The sequence below is a fragment of the Aotus nancymaae genome, unplaced genomic scaffold, assembly GCF_030222135.1.
Source record: "Aotus nancymaae isolate 86718 unplaced genomic scaffold, 86718_ANA_hifiasm-v0.15.2.pri h1tg000051l, whole genome shotgun sequence".
In the NCBI taxonomy this organism is placed as follows: Eukaryota; Metazoa; Chordata; class Mammalia; order Primates; family Aotidae; genus Aotus; species Aotus nancymaae.
Window position 1 is genome coordinate 12,422,268 of NW_026988465.1, and position 22,520 is coordinate 12,444,787.

The 22,520-nt window shown below is 37.9% G+C and overlaps 2 protein-coding genes across 3 annotated transcripts in view; one reads left to right on the forward strand and one right to left on the reverse strand.

Annotated features, from left to right (window-relative positions):
- Nucleotides 1-22,520, reverse strand: part of DTNBP1 (dystrobrevin binding protein 1) — a 143,309-nt gene that overhangs the window by 73,748 nt on the left and 47,041 nt on the right. For both annotated transcript variants that reach the window (XM_064363000.1, XM_021665335.2), the window contains one exon: nucleotides 15,472-15,604. In XM_064363000.1, coding sequence (XP_064219070.1) covers nucleotides 15,472-15,604 — 133 coding nt within the window. The remainder of the gene's footprint in view (nucleotides 1-15,471; nucleotides 15,605-22,520) is intronic.
- On the forward strand, nucleotides 19,010-19,448 carry LOC105733875 (NADH dehydrogenase [ubiquinone] iron-sulfur protein 5-like). Its single transcript, XM_012476533.3, has one exon. It carries the CDS (start codon nucleotides 19,010-19,012, stop codon nucleotides 19,328-19,330), a length of 321 nt encoding a protein of 106 aa, XP_012331956.3. The 3' UTR covers nucleotides 19,331-19,448.

Sequence of the window (22,520 nt, forward strand, 5' to 3'; positions counted from 1 at the left end):
GTAGTGGTGGTATCTTATTAGAACAAAAAAAGGTCAGGTTTTGCTGTGGAAGACAATTTTGGGCATGGTGCTGTTGAGAATTTCAGGAAGAGCTGTGTAGATGGCAACTGGTTCTGCAGGTAAGAAGAGAGACCCACACTGGATGCAGTGGTTTGATAAGGATCACCTTATGGCTGGCAGATGAGCCAAGGATGTAGAAGAGCATATCCAAAGAGGGTCTGCAGAATGAGAGGAGGCAACAACCAAGACCAGAGCACTAGCAAACACCAGCATTAACGCATCTACAGAGAAAACTAAAATGAATCTGAGGCAGAGAAGAACATCTAGGATACCAGTGCTGAAGTCAAGAGAGGACAGTATGAAGTCAGGTAAATAAAGATTGATTTGTCAAGGACCTTAGTTACTTAAAAAGCTAAGAGAAACAGGTTAAATACATAAAGTGGATCACAGATTTGTTCTCTAACAATGTCTTCATATTACACAATGTTGATGCAATCCTTTTTTGATAATATTTTAACTGTGGTATGCCATGTACCTTGTCCATTTATTTTAATTAAGAAATATTCTTAAAAGTTCACTATGAGGTAATATCATGTTTTAACTTTCTCCAAACTAGTCCAATGTTAATAATTTTAAAGGATACTTTTTAGCTTTTAAAAACCCATGTACAGCAAGAATACTGGGATCGACTAATAAATTCTCAAATCTACCTGAATTAATCCTTAAGAACTGTAACTTCTATTTTCTCTTCCTCAAAGAAATAATGTGTTATTTTATACGACAATAATGCACTGCTGTAAGTTATAAGGATAAGAATTGGTCCTAAACATGACACGAAACTTCCACAAAGGAAGGAAAATGTTGCTATCTTTGAGGAAAAATGTCCCTCTTTGAAATCCAGTATCAAACCTCTCCAGTAGCATTAGCTGGGCACAATAATTCAAACCTGTAATCCTAGCTACTCGGGAGGCTGAGGCAGGAAGATCTCTTGATACAAGTTTTGGTATCAAAACTCTGTCTGACAACAAAACAAAACAAAACAAAACAAAAAACTCTCTCCAGTAGCAATTGTTTCAATTCCTTTTAAACAATTACAGTGCCATTTGTTTCTGAGCCAGAATGAAAGATTAGTAATAGCAAAAGGCAGGCAAAAACAAAGAGACCTGCTTCTCAGCCATAGAAAAAAACTGAGCTAACTCAGCCATGCTACAGCACAGCCCAGAGATGGCAGACAAGGGCTGCAGCATAGAGGGGGAGCACTGTTTTTTTGCTGTTGCCTTCACTGCAGTTCTTTCTTACCACTGATGTTGGAGTACGTATGGTAGGCTGCCAGGTATGCCTGTGCCTGTCCCAGCTCTCATATCCATCAAGAAAACCAGAAAAGTGAGAAAAGCATAGAGTAATACCATGGTTTTAGCCACATTCAACTTAAGACTAAAATAACAAACTTTATACTTTTGAAAGTATCTCTGAAAAGCACAGTAACTGATGGAACATAAACTCCCACACAACCATGGGTCATGTAAAACGTACAATAGTATTCCAAATGTAATAAATTCTAAAACGTTGAAAGTTATTACAGACTCTGTAAATGATAATGTACAAACTATAATCAATTTAACTTTGGAAAAAGGATTACCTGTTTTTTAACCCAGGATAATAATAATTATGCTTTGCTTAATTTCAAAAAACTTTCCCCAAGATGGCTAAATCTTTAGTCTCTACTACTCTCCACCTCAAAGATACACTTTAGGTTTTCATCCCTCTTAAAAACAAAATGCTTTATGAGCCCCAGTGTGTCATTTACATAACTGGAGGGAAAGAGATAACAAAAAAGAGTTTTGTAAACTAGAGAAACATTTATTATTTTTAAATGGCAAACAGATACTCATTGTTCAAATAAAGCTTTAAGAACTTAAATATCAGTCCTAAACTATATTTACTGTCAACTCAAGAATCCAATAAACTGTTAAATATTCTAGCTACATCTGTTCTCATGACTACACAGAAAGTCTGAAACTGCCAAGATTTATTCCCTAACAGACAAGAGTAAAAATTTTGTTAAATTCAATTCCTTGCCAACTCATAAGCTTAGGTTTAATTTTAAAAGGAAATGTAAGGTGTGATTACACATTTATGAAGCCAACAAATTCATAGCTCTCAGTCTGTTTTCAAGAGGTCATTGGCCTACTAAATGTCATTACATTATAATAAACATAGTAAAATAAAAATGTCAATTTACTTTCACTTAACCACCTGGGAACCATCTAAAATCTAGCATCTAATAGGGAGCGGGGAAGTAAAAGGAGAAAATGAGGACAAGAGATACAAGTTTGAGCCTTTTTTTATATTTTCCATGTCTCTACTTCACTTTTTGAACAGAATACAGTTACAATAACAATTTTTACTGCCCTTGTCTTCTAATTCTATTATCTGTGTCAGTTTTGAATGGTTTTGATTGACTGGTTATCCTCCTCAATATGTTTTCCTAATAATCTTTGATTATGTATCAGCCAATGTGATTTATCTTATTAGGTTCTAGGTATTTTATATTCCTATAAATCTCTTAAGCTGTGTTTGTTATATAGTGAATTTACTTGGAAACAGCTTGATCCCTCTGATGCTTGCTTTATAACTTGTTAAGCAGGTCCGGAGCAGTGTTCAGATAAGACCCAATTACACATCCTGCTGAGGCAAGAATTCACCAAGTCCACTTCCCAACACCTCAGGAGTTACAAGTTTTCCCAGTCGGGCTATTGGGAAGAGGCACTGTATGAGTGCCAGGCACTGTTAGCTCATCCTCTTGGATACTTTATTCCCTCCTGCCTTGGGTAGTTTCCTCACTTGCATTATCAGCACTCTGCTGAATATTCAAGGGGACCCTTTGAGCAACTCTCTCCTCTCTGGGACTGTGTCCTATAAACTTGAGCTACCTTGATCTCCCCAGATTTAGCTCTTCAACTCTGAGTCTACCAGGCTCTGCCTGGGTCCACTTCCCTGAACAGCACCCTGGCAACTCTCTCTAGGCAGGATGCAGAGGCAATCACAGAACTCACCTCAGTTGTTTCCTGTCTATTAGGTACCATTACATCTCTTCTTTGCCCCAAATCCAGTGTCTCAAAAAACATTCTCTCATTTATTTCGCCTGTTTTTTCACTTTATCAGGTGGGAGAATAAATCTGGTCCCTGTTACTCCATTCTGAGTGGACGCAGAAGTCCATTCTCCTTTTTTTTTTTTTTTTTTTTTGAGATGGAGTCTCGCTCTGTCACTAGGCTGGAGTGCAGTGGTGCGATCTCAGCTCACTGCAATCTTTGCCTCTGGGTTCAAGCGATTTTCCTGCCTCAGCCTCCCGAGTAGCTAGGACTACAGGTGCACACCACCACGCCCGACTAATTTTTGTATTTTTAGTAGACATGGGGTTTCACCATGTTGGTCAGGATGGTCTCAATCTCTTGACCTAGTGATCCGCCTGCCTTGGCCTCCCATTGTGCTGCAATTATGGGCGTGAGCCACCGCACCTGGCCTCCACTCCCTTTTTGTAAAATCATTTCCTGAGGAAAAGTTCTCCTGCTCCCCTTTTCATTCAGCATCCAAACAGATCTCTACTGCAGAACCGCAGAAGCCAGTGACTGCTCTTCTCTGTGGGTCCTTTGGAGGAGGTGCTCTGGATCATCTCTCTTGGTTTTAGAGCCATCTTCATCCTGAACAATGCTGTTGGTTTCTTCTGACCCATTCTCAGCTCAGCAAAGCAAGGCCTGAAGGCCACACTCCTGCCACACCTCCCTTTCTCCCTGACTCGCCAGTCTCTTGGCAGATGAGCTTGAACAGTCATTTCTTGAAGCTCAGGAATCCGGCAGGTTATTCTCTAGAACGTATACTGGCCAAATACCACTACAGATGTGCCATAATCTCTTAAATAAATCTGTTATGCTTTGTTGTAAAGATTTTCTAAATATGGTCCCTAGTCCCAATGTTCCCAAAACCAAAATCAAAAACAAACAAAAAAACAAAAAGAAGGGCAGAGTTCCTTGGCATTAACTATAACAGATATATAAACATAAAGCACAAAGAATCAGCACTCTTAAAATATACATAAACACTAAATCTCATCGGAAGCAGCAGCCACCACCACTTCTAGGAGGTGGGTTCTAGGAGACAACCAACTTCAAAGTCTGGATAAATCAGTGAAAAATGTTTCTGGAGTCAGTATGCCCCTAAGCAGATTTCAAGTCCAACAGAAGACTATGTTAAAATTATGAGTCACTTATAATTAACAAGAACTGCTAAAATCACTGTTCTTCGAGATGTTGCTATTTTTGGAGAAATTCTGATGGAATGCTATATACTGAAAGGGAAAGCATAAGTGATCTAGAAATTTGGAAATAAATATTTTAATTAAATTACACATTTATGTATGATTTCAAACATAACTAATTATTATAATTTCAATAAGCACTCTAAGGATTATGGTGGCACTGGAAAGATTAAAAATCTAGAAGGTTGAGATTCTATACTTCCATTTAGCTCTGTCTCTAAATCTATCTACTGTTCATGACTTGGGGTCTTTGTTCCCACTGTCCCTTCTGTTTGGAGCTGTACAGTCCTAGATCTTCATATGACTGCCTTCTTAGTGAAGCCTCTTCTCACATATCTTCTCAGAAGGGCCTGCCCTGCTCACCCTAGCTGAAGCAGTCCTCCCCGGCCTTATCACTATACCATTACTCCCTTTTATTTCCTTCAGGTCTACATTATTGTCTGAAATTATTCTTTTTCTTTATACATTTATTATCTGTCTTCTTCCACACCCCTAAGAATGAAAGCTGATTCTCAAATCTCAAGGCCATTTTTCTAAGTGCTAGCTAGACAACTCCATGTAAATGGTTTTAAGTTCTTTATTTTGGCTCATATACTAAATATTAGCTCTTCTTTCTTTATGAAAAATATATTTCCTATTGGTTATAAAAGTTTCTGCAGGGGTCCGCCAATTAGAATTGTACAGCTGTTTACTCATCTTTGGAACTGACAACTTAGCTACTGGTGTCAGTACCTGTCTTTGCCTGTAGCCATTTCTAGGCACTATACGTTTTGTTGTTTATCAAGGCAATGTCCATTCCCGTCTATAAAGGCATTGGTAACAGTAATATCATTTTACATGCAGAAGAATATTTAGAAAAGCAATGTATGGGTATTTGCCCCCTACAACCACACAAGTGTCTTAGATGGCATTTTTCTCAGATAACCAGCTAAAGAGAGATATCCTTTGTTACAGCACAAATGAAGTGGATTAAACTATCTATTCAGATGTTTCTCAAGGGTAGATAAGAGCTATCAGAGTCATCCCCAGGCTGTATGTTTTCCTACCCACCGAGAGAATCACTTAACTAGGAAGCCACTGTCACATTTAGGAATGGGTCATACTCCTGTTTTTGTAGGGGCAGGAATCTATTCTCTCTGTTGGGAATGTCCATCAAATGAAATGACAAAAATATCATATATCCATTTGAAACTACAGATGCACTGATGTAAACATCTGGAACTAAGTCAGTTTGTTCCAACTTAATGTCAAAAAAGAAGACACATTTGAGTTGGTGTGGTGGCGTGGGGGGAGCCTTGGACTGAAGACTCTGGCTCTGATGCTGGCTCCTAAATAGCCTGATGACTTAATGCAACTCAGTCTCCTTCTCAACTCCAATAATTGCTGCCCTGCCCACACTATAGGCTCTGGTGGGAGCTGAATGAGAAAATCCATAGGAACCTATTGCAGAGACTATATTAGTACTGGAGGAGTGTGAAAAATTATCCTTCTTCATTCTCCCATTCTCCCCACCCTCGTTCAGTGTTCTGGCCTAGATTTTTGGGAAAGCTACAGGGTGAGCAAACACTGTTAAAAATGCATGCACATACACATATTCAACTTTTTCTATCACATATTATCTTTTTCTTCAAAGTAAGAAAAGGAAAAGTCATTAGTTTAGTTTGCATGGCATCTTGTTAAAAAGGAAGGTTTATTTTTAAGTAACTCTCATCTCTTATGAACCAGAAAACTAAAAGGTTAATTTTCACTAGCAGCATTTGAAAATTTCTCAAATGGTGTTATGTGGAATATTAAGTTACAGAATTTTAATATGTGTTACATGCAAATTGATTCTGTGAGCAAGTAAGTTGTGAAATGCTGAGTCAAAAAAATTCTTTTTTTTTGAGATGGAGTCTCACTCTGTTGCCCAGGCTGGAGTGCAGTGGCGTGATCTCGGCTCACTGCAACCTCCGCCTCCTAAGTTCAACCAATTCTCCTGCCTCAGCCTCTTGAGTGTCTGGAATTACAGGCACTCGCCACCAGATCCAGCTAATTTTTGTACTCTTAGTGAAGACAGGGTTTCACCATGTTGGCCCTGCTGGTCTCGAACTCCTGACTTCAGGTGATCTGCCTGTTTAGACCTCCCAAAGTGTTGGGATGAGCACTGAGATGAGTTGAGATGACATGAGCTACTGCACCCAGCCAAAAAATTCTCTTACTATAGGAATTCTCAGAACCTTTAGCATGCTGACACACACTGCAAAGCTCCACGGGCAAATGCAAAGTGTTTCTGGAGCTTATGTGATCACAAAACGTTTTATCAATGGCAACCTTTTCAGTCTAGTTTCCATGTAGAAGAAATCAAGGAATGTTATAGCTGTTAAAAAATGCTTAATTCGGCCAAGCATGGTGGCTTATGCCTGTAATCCCAGCACTTTGGATATATCACAGGGTCAAGAGATCGAGACCATCCTGACCAATATGGTGAAACCCTGTTTCTACTAAAAATACAAAAATTAGCTGGGTGTGGTGGCGTGTGCCTGTAGTCCCAGCTACTTGAGAGGCTGAGACAGGAGAATCACTTGAACCCAGGAGGCAGAGGTTGCAGTAAGCCGAGATGGCACCACTGCACTCCAGCTGGCTACAGAGCAAGACTCCATCTCAAAAGAAAAAAAAAGTTTAATTCAACTTTTATATGTTTATACTACCTGTCCATTCCTGAAGTCAAACAGCACCCAGGAGATTTATTTATAGTGAACACAAGTAGTCCCTGACCCAGCTTTCTCAATGTTTCTGCCCTGTTTTTAACAAGCAGCCATATTCAATTCTTTCAGTTATTTCTCCTGGTATTTACCTCCGTTATTCCTAAATAATACAAAAATATTATTTTTTTCTATTTTAAATATTATTTATTGATTTCCTGCTGGAGACAATGAGGATTAGCTATTTTAGACCTCTGCTTCCCCTCAACACAAATAGGCTTCTTTTCCTTCATCTCCCCAGCAAGTTTTATCATAATTCTGCTTTTAATTATTACAATATCACATAAATACTGTTTGTGACTGAGCCATATAGTATATTATTTCTCTTCTTGTAAAACTGTTTCCCTTCACTGTTAATATCTACTTTGTTGTTGTTTGCTTGGTTTTAAAAAAAATACTTATCTCTAATTCATCATTAAACTCTCCACTAGGATTTAATAATTAAAGTTATAGGCCAGATGTGGTGGCTTATGCCTGTAATTCCAGCACTTTGGAAGGCCAAGGCGGGTGGATCATGAAGTCAGGAGTTCAAGACTAGCCTGGCCAATATGGTGAAACCTTGTCTCTACTAAAAATACAAAAATTAGCTGGGCGTGGTGGCATGCACCTGTAATTCCAGTTACTCAAGAGGCTGAGGCAGGAGAATTGCTTGAACCAGGACCCAGGAGGCAGAGGCTGCAGTGAGCCCAGATCATGCCACTGCACTCCAGCCTAGGCTATAGAGCCACACTCCATCTCGAATAATAATAATAATAATAATGATGATAATAAAGTTATAAATAAATAAAGGATAATAAAGGAGTCAAAAAACTCTTCTTAATACTGCCACATGTATTAAGACATATTAGACAATGTATTAGCTTTCTTCCCCCTTGGAAACACTACTCTTAGAATTCTCCAGAAGGTCTTTCTGTCCTAATACGAATTGCTCTCTAGGCTTACTGAAGCTTCTCACCACCTCCGTGAAATTCCCTCTTTGTCTCTTCTGAACGGAATGAATCCTGGAGTGACTCATCTCTGCCCTGTGCAGGCTCTTTCTCCTTCTGGGTTACTCCCTTGTGTGTGGAGCACATCCTCCAGGAGCTTCCTGACAAAGTGTTCACATTAACCACACTGGAGCCCTTGGCTGTCTGGAAATGACTTTATTTCCTCATGCTTGATAAAAATTTTGTCCAGTAAATATTCTAAGTAGTAACCATTTTCTACTTCCAGCATTGTTGCTGAAAAGTTGATGTTCCTTTTGATTCAATCCTTAATATAAAACCTTTTTGAAGGCTTTTATGATGTTTATTCCTAGTGTAGTGAAATTTACAAAAATATTATTCGACAACAGATCTTTCTCCACTCATTTTGTCAGGTACTTCATGGGCTCTTTCAAACTCAAACACTCATATCCTTCAATTCTGGATAATTTCCTTATGTTATTTCCTTAATAAATTTGTCTCTCCTTTATTTCTGAAACTCCTAGTACTCAAATATGGGACTTATGAATTATCTTCTTAACATTCTTAGTTTTTCCTCAGACTTTTTGCTCTCTTAGAGGTTTAACATTATCTTCCAATGCTTCACTTGAAGTTTTCTACTTTTGCTACCTTATTTCTAAAAGCTCTTTCTTGTTTTTAATTGCTCCTTTTCTGTATCATCTTTTCTTATCTCATAAATACAAAATGGGTTCTTACAAGATAGTCTCATCTATCTGAAGCTACCAATTATAGTTTTTCGTCGTTTGAGACAGAGTCTCCCTCTGTCACCCAACTGGGGTGCAGTGGCGCAATCTCGGCTCACTGCAGCCTCTACCTCCCAGGTTCAAGCAATTCTCCTACCTCAACCTCCTGCGTAGCTGGGATTATAGGTGCATGCCATCATGCCCGGATAATTTTTTTGTATTTTTAATACAGATGGGGTTTTACCATGTTGGCCAGGCTGGTCTCAATCTCCTGACCTTGTGATCCACCGCCTCAGCCTCCAAAAGTGCTGGGATTACAGGTGTGAGTCACTGTGCTTGGCCTTGTTTTTAAGTTTTCTTTTGCTCCTCAGTCTCTTGTTCTTCTGCAGGTTTCAAAAAATATTGATTACTAGCTTATTGTCTATGTATTTCAGTTGCTTTCATTTTGGAAGCTTTCTTCAATTGAATATGATTCCTCAGCTGTGCATTCGTATTTGAGTGAGGCACCAAAAGTTGATTCGAAATTATGCAGAGTGTGGGCTCAGCACCAAAAGGTGGTAAGTGCAGACCTAGCTGTTTCACCAGAGAACTCCCTAAATGTCCGTATCTGCAGGCCCTTTCTTGTGGGCTGGTCTGGTGCAGTTTTGCAGATGAACCCTCCATTCTTCTGCACAGGGAATGTAAGTATGGCTGCCAGAGTTCTGACCCACTGGGGAAAGGGGCCTAAACAGTCTTATTGTTTACTATGTAGGCTTTCACTCAGTTCTTCTGTTTTCAATACAGTTGTATCTCTACCTGTCCCGGAATGTGTTAGAGTCAAGTCTGGAGCCTCTCAGGTGCAATTTGACGTTGCCTGATGAAGTAGGGATGGGGTGATCACCTGGCTAAGCAGAGGATCAAGAGATCTTACTTCACGTATGTGCTTTCAATACACCTTATCTTTCAAGATCCTGGTACCTTCAATTCCTGAGCCCTTCTAGAATTCTGCGGTACACACCAGCACATATCGCTTGTCTGAGTTCCCCTCTACAGGCACTCACATCCTAGCTTGGGTTTCAGCCTTCTTGGCTTTGCTAATCAGTTACCACTTATTTATCTGCTTTCCATCTTGTAAAAGTTGATATCATTTCTCATCTACTGCTATTTCTTTTCCATTCTTCTTGTTCTTTCAAATTGTAACTTTAAAAGCTCTTTATTATCATTTTAGTGGGTTTTCAGTAACGATGACTGTTCAATACATTGTGTTAAATGGAAGTTCTGTATCAGTCAAAAGTATTTTGGTGTAATTACACAGTCTTCATTACATTCCCAGTTTTGATATCTCAAGAATGAATAAGAGTAACAAAGAAGAAGTTTAAAATGCAAATGACATATCTCTAAATAGCAAATGTTCTACATGATGTATTTAAAATATATTTTAATCTTTATTTGACCAAATAAAATTGCTCAACTATTTTTTAACCAAAAATATATTTATACTATGACCGATTATTAATCAGCCATATAAATAATCAGACTAAATGAATCACTTCTAAAAGGTTACTTTTAAATAGATAATTCATCCTTTAATATGCTGAAGAAACAGACTAAGAGTTTCAGGAAAATTACAGTTTATAGATTTAAGCAATGTTTTATATTCAGTATTTCCACTATTTGTATTTAGAGAAGCAAGTTAACTAGAATTGAGTTACAAGTGATTCTGAGAACTAAATAAACTGGCTCTTATTTGGCCCTTTAAGAAGAAAACTATCTCATCTTCCATAACCTTGCCAGAAATTATCATTATCTCTATTTTACAGATAAGAAAGCTGAGGACAGGTCATTTGCAAAAGGTCAAACAGGTAACAAGTGGCAGAGAAAAAATTCAAGCTGAGATCTTCAAGGACTCTTCACAATAATCCAAACAAATTGTATTTCTCTTAATTTTGAATTGAATTCGTAATGATATCAGGATAAAAATATGCCTTTAATTTAAATCACAAGTCTAATGTCTTATGAGACAATTAGATGCAAAATTGGTATTTATTAATAACTATTTTATGAAGATGTTATACTTACAGGCTATTAATAAGGCTATTAAGAAATGTCTACATAATTTTTTTAATTACATCTTAAAAAGTTCAAGTACTAGTTTAAGTTTCTCACCCTTGAAACATTTCACTGAAATTCTTATGTTTAAAAACTACTATGACATTTACATTAATCTCTCTCATGCTGTCCTTGAGAAATAGAAAATAATTTTATAATTTTAGAAAATTTGGCCTATCATAGTATAAAATATTTACCATTATTTATAGATTTCAAGCTACTGATTATAAGCTGGTAGTTCTCAATTGGCACACTGTTTTTTCTTACATATTTCAGAGTTACAGGCATTGTCGACAAATCTGTTTAACACATCTAAGTTTAGTTAAAAGACGTATTTTAAAGAAGTTTTAAAAATGCTAATCAAGAAAGTTCCAGACTAAGCAAAGCTTTACAACAGAATAAGGTATAAAGGAAACTGAATGGCTTGCCCAAGAGCACAGAGTTCATTACCAATGACGCCAGAACCTGAGTCTTTTAACTCTAAGAAGAATGCTATTTGTACTACATAATTCTACCTCCGAAAATACAAATACGCTGTCATTTCAATTACATAAAACACATTGAGACTCAGATTTTGGCTTTTATTTAAATTAAAAGTGATGCTTTTTTTCCCAAACCTTAAATTTTTGTTACTTTGTTTTTAAATTTAAATTTACTTTATTTATTTATTTTGAAGTAGGGTCTTGCTCTGTCACCCAGGCTGGACTGTAGTGGCATGATCATGGCTCACTGAGGCCTCAACCTCCTGGGTTTAAGCAATCCTCTGGAGTAGCTGGGACTACAGGCATGCACTACCATGCCCAGATAATTAAAAATTTTTTTTCTTTTGTAGAGATAGGGTCTATGTTGTTCAGGCTGGTCTTGGACTCCTGGGCTCAAGTGATCCTCCCGCCTCAGCCTCCCAAAGTGCTGGGATTATAGCCATTAGCCACCATACCCAGCCATCTTACTATAGCACAAAAATTATCTAAGTCACTAGGTGATGGTGAAGAAAAGCAAATAAAATTTTGTAGCTCCGAATCTTACTGCTTGCTCTTCTATTTAATCATCTTAACTTGTTAAAACCTGAAATTCGATATTATGTATTAAAGTGTGGGCATACCTTATTTTATTGCACTTCACAGATATTGCATTTTTAAAATAAATCGAACATTTTGTGGCAATCCTGTGTCGAGTAAACCAGTGCCATTTTTCTAATAACATGTGCTCACTTTATGTCTCTGTGTCACATTTTGGGAATCCTCACAATATTCCAAACTTTTTCAGTGTTACATATTATGGTGAGCAAAGGAAGTGATTTCTTGAGAAGAAATCTACTGGTGAAGATGCTGTGAACACTGTTGAAATGACAAGAAAGGATACAGAACGTTACATAAACTGAGCTGATAAAGCAGCAGCAATGTCTGAGAGGACTGATTCCAATTTTGGAAGAAATTCTACCCTGGGTGAAATGTTGTCAAATAGCAATGCATGCCGCAGAGAAATCTTTCCTGTAAGGAGTCAACTGATGTAGCAAACTTCACTGTTATCTTATTTTAATTAAGATATTGCCACAGCCATCCTAACCTTCAGCAACCACCACCTGATCAGTCAGCAGTCATTACCATAGAGGCAAGACCCTCCACCATCAAAAAGATTATAATTCACTGAAGGCTAATGATGATTAGCAATAAAGTATTTTTAATTAAGGTATGTATATTGTTTTTTAAGACATAATGCTAGTTCACACTAATAGATTACATACAGTATAGTATAAACATAACTTTTATATGCACTAGGAAAGCAAAAAAACATGTAACTCGCTTTACTGCAGAATGTAGTGGCCTGGAACAAAATCTGCAATATATTTGAGGTATTGCTATAATATGTTTTCAACAATCAAATTTCAACACATCTTGATAGAAAAATCACAATATTCATATAATTCTTATATTATGTAGCTAAAAAACAATGGTCTATTAAAAATAGGGAATACCCATCTCTTTATAGCTGCACAAGTAGTAATACAAGTTAGTCAGAGCTGGCTACCACTGACAGAGCACTTAGCTGGTGCCAGGCACTATTCCAAGCACTTTACTGATTCTCTAAAATCCTATAAAGTACTGTACAATATTACCCCCATTTTATAGACAAGAAAATCACCTTCTAGGGTCACATGACCTGTACCCAAGCTGTCCAACTTCTTGCAAAAACTTCCTCTCAAAATTCTAAGCCTTCCTATCATGTTCCTTGAAACTCTTGTTGCATTATAAATAAACATATTTCCATACCTAACTTCTTTTTTTTTTTTTTTTGAGACAGAGTTTTGCTCTTGTTGGCCAGGCTGGAGTGCAATGGTGTGATATCAGCTCACTGCAATCTCTGCCTCCTGGGTTCAAGCGATTCTTCTGCCTCAGCCTCCCGAGTAGATGGGATTACAGGCATGCACCACCACGCCCAGCTAATTTTGTATTTTTAGTAGAGATGGGGTTTCTCCATGTTGGTCAGGTTGGTCTCGAACTCCCAACCTCAGGTGATCTGCCCACCTTGGCCTCCCAAAGTGTTAGGATTACAGGTGTGAGCCACTGTGCCCGGCCTCATGCCTAACTTCTTTACAACAGAATGTCCCTCTACCTTTTCATTTAACAATGAAGACTAGTCTGACCATTTCAACCTCTGCTACCTTCGCCCTAAGGGAAGTTCCTCATTTCCCACACCCACATATCAGTCTGTAAATGCCCTGGGTCACAGGGCTCACCCACTCATTCAAAAGTCCCTTGGCTAGGTCGGGTGTGGTGGCTCAAGCCTGTAATCCCAGCACTTTGAGAGACTGAGGCAAGTGAATCACCTGAGGTCAGGGGTTTGAGACCGGCCGGGCCAACATGGTGAAACTCCATCTCTACTAAAAATACAAAAATTAGCTGGGCATGGTGGCACATGCCTGTAATCCCAGCTACTCCGGAGGCTGAGACAGAAGAGATGCTTGAACCCAGGAGGTGGAGGGTGCAGGGAGCCAAGATCGCACCATTGTGCTCCAGCCTGGACAACAAGAGTAAAACTCCATCCCAAAAGAAAAACGTCCTTTCTCTGACAAGGACTTCATTCTTAATGCTGCCATAAGCCCTCCTATGATAAATGAAATTTATAGAAAGCACCTCTGGAAAATTCACATACATACAACCTTCTGTGAACAGTTTGATCCATGGCCCCCCGGAGCACTTCTGAAGCTCTTCCAGCTACAGCCTGCACACAGCCCAACTCCCATCCCTGCCCAGCAGTCTCTCAAAAGGTGGTCCAGAGACCATCCATATCAGAATCACCTAGAACGTCTGTTTTAAACCATTCTAAATTTAAACCATTCTAAAGGCTTGTGGAATAAGGAGACATTTCAACTTTCTCCACTGGAATTAACTTTAGAAAAGACTCCCCAAGGATGGAGCACAGGAATCCCCATTTTAAATACTCTCACCAGGTGACTCTTATGGCTCATTAATGTTTAGGGCCCATCTCTAAGGATACATGACCTTCATTGAGAACTTGTGTTCTAAAACACGCTTTTCTATTCATTTCTACCTCATCCCTTGGCCTCATCCTAGAAGACTTTAATATCAATATGGTAATCTACCTCACCTATGTACTAACTTCCTTGGGGATGGGGGGTATGGTATATTAGTGACCAACTCCTCTGTACATGACAGAAACCCACTCCTGTTACTGTCACATCGTAGACCCAGAACAACTCCACTTATCAACACTCCTAACACTCAAGAGTGTACTCTGCCCAACCTATGCATCTCCCTCTCCCACCAAATCTGCTCTTGTGCCACAGTCAGACCCAATCCCATGACTTCTGCTTCCTTCCATCTAGCAAAGCCCACCTCCAGCTTTAGTTCCAGAGGTGCCCAGCACAGACGACAGTCTGTCTCATGCCCTCTGAGACTGACCCCCCCCCAGACTTCAGAAATACCAACCCTGTACCTTCCATCTCAGAGATGGCCACTGCGGGACTTGGGATGCCAGAGCTACTCTAGTAGGCTGTTACCCTTAGACTCTTTTTCCCTCTCCCGTTCAGGTTGGCCTAGTGATAACAACCATTATTATAACTAATATTTACAAAGTACTAATTGAATTAGGTAAAAATTAATTCATTTAATCCTTATAGCAACTCTATGATAGGAGAACATCATCATCCCCATCATAAACCAGTGACATTGAGGCCAAGAGAGATAAAATAATTTGCCTAAGGTCCCATAGGTAGTGTGTGACTGAGCTGGGATTCGAAGCCCTGCAGCCCCTTTCCACAGTCTGAGCTCAGGTTCCTTCCCTCCTGCTCTAGTAATGGAGGAGAAGAGCAAGAAAAGAAAAGAGCAGCTCAGTCATTTCCCACTTGAAGAAAACTAGCTCACAGCTCCTATTTTGCCGGAAAACTTTGCCCTGTGCTCCACTCCTCCATTTTATATTTGAGATTCATGTTTTACCCTCTCCTGAGCTTTTTATAACTCATCTTCAAAATATGGCAACAGATAGTGGTTTTAAAAAATGTTTTGGAAAGCTTATTTATCAGTTTTACATGTTGAAACTTTGTCTTTTATCAGCCGCAACTTCTAAACAGTAGCATGTAAAGTAGTATGGAAAACTTCAAGACTGAAAATGAATATTGTGGAAAATTTTTCAAACTCACCTCTTATTTTTCTTGTAATTCTCCAGTTGCTGGGACTGCATATGTTTGCATCTTTCAAATTCACACTGCCCACATAAGTCTTCCAGATGCAGCAGGTTGTTCTCTACCTCCTCAAAACTAGCCTCTAAATAAGCTGGAAGTATATAAAAATAAAATTAAAAAATCAGACTCCTGATCATTATGAATACAAAAAGTATCAAAAAGGTATAAGTTTACATTGTTGAGATTGTTTTGCATTTATGTAATTTTATTAAACTTTCTTGAAACAAAATAAAATATACTAGCCAACATTAAAACATAATTCAAATTACCTTTTTGGACTATATTTCAAGCATTTTCAAGATGTAACCTTCCTAAATACTTATTAAGCAGGAAGACAAAGAAATGGAGGAACATCTTGATTAATGCAATGTCCTAATTACCCATACACTACATGTGAATAACCAATTTTCACATAATAAGAATACAGCAAAATATAATTAACACAAATTATACCTAACTTCATATCTGTGCCTCTAAATTACGTTAGCATTTGTTTTGCCTCTGGCATATCACATACACAAATCTTCAAGGCACAATGGATATGTATAAATACTTGGTAAGCATGGGTTACTAGGCTACTCAGTGGTTGGATGAAGAAAGGACCTAGCGCTAACTGTCAGGTGACTAGTCTTTCACTACTCCACTCTGCTACTAGGCCACAGAGCTTTGCAGCTATTTTGGAACGTAAAGATCACCCACTCAAACCTTTCACTGAAAAGATTCAAGACTAAACCTAGAAAAACAAATTCAGTGCCTTGCCCAAGCAAGCTAGTGAAGGGCCACATGGCCAGTGAAGGGCAGTCAGGAATCCAAACTGAATCCCTCTCACATTACAAAATTTCCAATTGATGGGATGCTACGTAAACTGCGATTATAGGGGCAAGGATTTGTTGTTTTCTCATACGAATGAAAAGCTTTTGAGGTCAAAGATTTGAGAACTCAAACAGCCTCATAACTAGCTATCTATTATTCACTGACATGCCAGTCACTGGAATATAAAGATAAAAAAGACAGTCCTGGAGCTCAAGGAACTTACAGGAGAGGGGACGTACATTTTAACGGCAACAGAGCACGACAGAGCGAGGCATGAGGTGCTGTAGGAACTCAAAGGAGTGGCATCTAACACAGATGAGGGAAAAGTTCAGCAAGAAATGACTCCAAAGTCAGGAAGTAACAGCGATCCAGTGGGGAAGGGAGCAGTGAGGAGGAACAAGCTGGCTGTGCAGCCTTCCAGTCTTGGGTTCATTTAAACAGCTGCAATATAATTCCTTCATTTATGTATTAGCCTTTCATATGACTTTCTTTTTTTTTTTTCTTCTTTTTAAACATGGGGTTTCACCATATTGGTCAGGTTGGTCTTGAACTCCCAACCTCAGGTGATCCGCCTGTCTTGGCCTCCAAAGTGCTTGGATTACAGGCGTGAGCCACCACGCCCGGCCCTTTCATATGACTTTCTAAACTAGCTTTCATAGCATTTAGGTTGGAAGGAAACTCCTCAAATTTCATCTAGGTATATTGAGATGGAAATTTTTGCCTGTTTTTGGAAATCCTAGCAAGAGCAATTAGGCAAAACAAAGAAAGAAAGACATCCAAATCGGAAAGGAGGAAGTCAAATTGCCCATTTGCAGATGACATGATCTTATGTATAAAAAACTCTAAAAGCACCACCAAAAAAACTTTTAGAACTTAATAAATTCAGTAAAGTTGCAGGATACAAAATCAACATACAACAGTTAGTAGCATTTCTATACACCACCGATGAACTTTCAGGGGGAAGAAATCAAGAAAGCAATCCCATTTACAACAGTTACAAAAAATTACAACACTTAATAAATTTAACCAAGGGGATGAAAGAGTCAGGTGTGGTGGCTCACACCTATAATCTCAGCACTCTGGGAGGCTGAGGCATGAGGATTGCTTGAGCCCAGGAGTTTGAGACCAAGGGGATGAAAGATCTCTACAAGACAAACTATAAAACACTAATGAAAGAAGTTGAAGACGGCACAAAAATAAAAAAAAGACATCCCCATGTTCATGAATTAGAAGAATTAATATTGTGAAAATGATCATACTGCCAAAAGTGATCTACAGATTAAATGCAATCCCTACCAAAACATCAATGACATTCCTCACAGAAACAGAAAAAAAAAAAATTCCAAAACTCAAATGGACTCACACAAGACCTTGAATAGCCAGAGCAATCCTGAGCAAAAATAACAAAGCTGGAAGCATCAGATCATCTGACTTCAAAATATACTACAAAAAGCTACAGTAACCAAAAAACAGCGTGATGCTGGCATATAAACAGACACACTGGAACAGAACAGAGAACCCAGAAAATCCAGAAATAAATCCACATATTTATAGCCAATCAGTTTTTGACAAAGGCATCAAGAACATTCGTTGGGAAATGCATGGTCTCATCAATAAGTGATGCTTGGATAAGTAAATGTCCATATGGAGAAGAATGAAACTGGACCCTTTTCTTTCACCCTATAAAAAAATTAACTCCTAATGGATTAAAGACTTAAATGTAAGAGCTGAAACCATGAAACTGCTAAAAGAAAACACAGGGGAAACATTTCAGAACATTGGTTTGGACAAAGATTTTATTGAGAAGACGTCAAAGGCACAAGCAACAAAAGCAAAAACAGACAAACTGGATTATATCAAACTAAAAAGCTTTTGCCTGGAAAAAAAATCAAGACTGAAAAGACAATCAGCAAAATGAGAGAAAATACCTGCAAAGTATTCATCCCACAAGGGATTAATATCCTTTCCTTTGGATACATCCCTAGTAGTGGGACTGCTGGCCATACGGTGTTCTATTTTTATTTTGTTTCGGAGGAACCTCTATACTGTTTTCCATACTGGCCCTACTAATTTAAATTCCCAAGAAATTCTTACATGAGGAACCCAAACAATTCAACAGCAAAAAATAAAAATTTTAAAAAATCTAATTAAAAAATGGGAAAATGAACTGAATAGATACCTCTCAAAAGAAGGTACACGAATGGCCAACAGGTATATGGAAAAACGTTCAACATCACTAATTATAAGGGAAATTCAAATCAAAACCACAATGAGGTATCATCTCACCCTAGTTAGAATAGCTATTGCCAGATGGAAATAACAGGCACCAGGGATTCCAACGGGGGGAGGGGTGGGAAGGGACAAAGACTGAAAAATTACCTACTGGGTACAATGTTCACTATTTGGGTATTGGGTACACTACAAGCCCAATCTCCTCCAATACACAATACAGTCATGCAACAAACAAGCACATGTACCCCCTAAAACTAAAAAAAGAAAAGAATATCTATTACTGAAAAGATAAAAAAAATAACAAATGCTGGCAAGGACGCGGAGAAAGGGGAGTTCTCATACACTGTTGGTGGGAATTTAAATTAGTATAGTCATTATGGAAAACAGTATGGAAGTTCCTTAAAAAAACAAAAGTAGAGAGAAGAGACAAGGGCACGAGCATCGGATCGTCATGCCTTTCTTGGACGTGCAGAAAAGGTTGGGCATTGACCTAGATCGGTGGTGGACAATCCAAAGTGCTGAACAGCCCTACAAGTTTCCTGCTCAATGCCATGCTTTTGAAAAAGAATGGATAGAATGTGCACATGGAATTGGTACTATTCGGGCGGAGAAAGAGTGCAAGATAGAATATGATGATTTCATAGAGTGTATACTTCGGAAAAAAACGATGAAATGTATGGATACCATCTGGAGGCAATGGGAAAAACTGATGAAGGAAGGGAAGTACACTCCTCCACCTCACCACATGGGCAAGGGGGAGCCTCGGCCCTGAGCAGACACAGCTACCAATATCTGGAGGCCGATTTTCATGTTCTCTGTTCTCCACTGGAAAGGTTGTTTATGGAAAACCTCCTTGTCAAAGTGTGTAAAAATAAAGTATTGCTCCGTCCTAAAAAAAAAAACAAAAACAAAAGTAGAATGACCATGTGACCAGCAGTCCCACTACTATAGGAGACACAGCCAAGGGAAAGGAAATCAGTGTACTGAAGTGTTATCTGTACTCTCATGTTCACTGCAGCTCTATACACAATAGCTAAGATACAAATTCAACCTAAGTGTCCATCAATGGATGAATAAAGAAAATGTGTTACATATAAACAATATAATACTACTCAGCCATAAAAAAGATTTAAGTTCTGTCATTCACAGTATGTTATGTTAAGTGAAATAAGCCTGGCACAGAAAGATAAATGCTGCATGTTGGGACTCCTTCTCTGGATCCCCTCCCATGGCAGCATGGGAGCTGTCTCTCTTCTCTTTCTTTCTCTCTCTCTGCCTAATAAATTGCTCTCTGCAAACATCAAAAAAAAAAAAAAAAATGCTGAATGTTTTCACCCATATGTAGAAGCTAAAAATGTTGATCCCAAGGAAGTAGAGGGTAGAATAATGCTTACTAGAGGATGCTGGGGAGGTGAGCAGTAGCCAAAAGTTGGTTAACAGATACAAATTTACAGTGAGATAGGAAGAGTAAGTTCTAGCATTCTATAGCACTCTAAGGAGAGTATAACAATTTATTGTATTTGTTCAAATAGCAAAAGAATGGATTTTGAATGTTCCCAACACAAAAAAAAATGGTGTTTGGGGAGATGGATATGCTCACTACTTTGATTATTACAAATTATGTACACGTATCAAAAATCACACTGTGCCCTATATACACAATTATGTGTCAATTAAAAACAATAAAAGCAAAAAATAAACATGTAAATACTTAAAATTTTTTTAAAAGAACAGACAAGGCAGAAACTGGGAGAAAACCTTTGTAGAACATACCTGATAAAGGACTGATATCTAAAATATACAAAGTACTCAATCTGCAACTGAGGGACAGTCTACAAAATATCTGATCACCAAGTCTCAAAAAGCTGTCATGGTTATCAAAAACAAAAAACGTGTGAAAAACTGTGAGGGCCAAGAGGAGCCTAAGAAGACAAGATGACTAAATTTAATGTGGTCTCCTGAATGGGATCTTCGAACTGAAAAGAATATTAAGTAAAAAAGAAATACTAATAAAGGATGAATTTTTAGTAATAATGAAAAGATTTGATTTTTAATTAATCTTTGATCCAAACAGCTATTAAATAATCCAGAAGTACTGACATTTTCTTTTTTATCCTCCTCTCAAGCATTTATCCTTTGAATTAAAAATAATCCAATTACATTCAAGTTATTTTAAAATATATGATGAAGTTATTATTGACCATAGTCACCCTACTGTGCTATCAAATAGCAGGTCTTATTCCTTCTTTTTTTTTTTTTTTGACACTTTCTAATAACCTAAATTTTAACTCTACTAAGTATTTGTGCATATAAAAACTCCCTCTTCTCTCTGGTAGGGTATAAGGCTTAAAAACATGAATTTGGGGGCAGGGGAATAAAATTTTATTCAAAAGTGAAAAAATGACAAGTAGTTTAGCAGTTTTCTTCAAATATTTTAGGTACTGACTTTTATCACTGATATATCACTGTAAACCACTGGTAAATCTGGAAAAGGCTAATAATAACATAGTTCATAGAAGTTTTGAATTTAGTTTTAGGGGCCACATAAAACAGCTGCTATATGTGATTATAGAATAAATGAAACAATTTGTAAAATCTAAATTTTAGCCAATGAATAATTATATTTACAATTTTTAAGAATGTCATAAATGGAACATAAGGAGTTTGTACAGGGCAATTGGGCAAAATGATGTACTGCCACACACACACACACACACACACACACTTTTTTGGTACAGATGAGGCCTTGCTATGACCCAGCTGGTCTTGAACTCCTGGGCCTGAGCGATCCTCCTGCCTTTACAGCCGTGAGCTACCACACCCAACCTACATTGTTTTTTGTTTTATTAAATGAAAAATTGACTAGGATATTCAGCTTGGGAGCTAGTGCTCCTAGCACTAAAGAAGCAGTATTCAGCTCATTCTGTTTGGGGTCTTAAATGTACAAAAGATTATCATAGCTAATACCCCAGTCTGACAGGGTCTTAAAATGTACAAAAGATTATCATAGCTAATATGATTATTTAAAAGGCTGTTTCATTTTGATTAGTGATAAAAACTAGAATAGTTAAATTTAATATAGACTCCATTTAACTCTAAGCTACTTGGTGCATTCAGTATCATGCATGTATCCTTAGCATATGGGGGACTGGTTTAGAGCTAGGCTTTGAAGCACAAGCTTAAAAACTCAGCTCTGCTCCTGCCAGATGAGATGCAATGTGATACCTCGTCTGTGAAGAGAGAGCTAACAACACACATCTTGCAAAGCTGTTAAAAGGATTAAATGAGCCAAAGTACCTAAACTTAATACTTGACAGTTAGTAAATAATTAATGTTTGAATATAAAAAAATAGAGAAAATTTTTATAGATTAGCTAATTTTTATATTTAATAAAAGCCATTAAAACTAATAATTTCATTGACCAGTAATGATCATGACATAAATAAGATCTATGGATGTATTAGATCAAAATGTCAACAACATCTTAATTTTTACCTTACCAACTTACATACCTGTAAATTATTTTCCAGGCTATATTCTTAAGATCTCCTATAGGTAAAAGGAATTACGTTTCAAATGATTTTTCTGAACAGAAACTATGTAATGGAGCCAACAATTAATCTATGCTGGAAAATGTGTATGTTCTTTTTACCTTTTTAATCTTTATCTGGACAGATGGCAATTTCCATTTAGATTCTAGCTCTGTTGGTTGACTACAGAGCTAATGAGGCCAGGAACTTAAATGAGGTTGATCTCTACACAGGCCAATTAATTTCTCATGGATAGAAATTCTGTCCTATGTACAAATTGTACTTGCTGCCCTAGTCACACTTTTGTTAATAATGTGGGGACCAGATGAAAACGTGTGAGTGGTTTAGCAACCTGGAATTCCTAATGAGAAGCAAACTGTACATCCTTCTGAATAGGATGGCATCATGCTCTTGTGCTGAATGACAAATTAA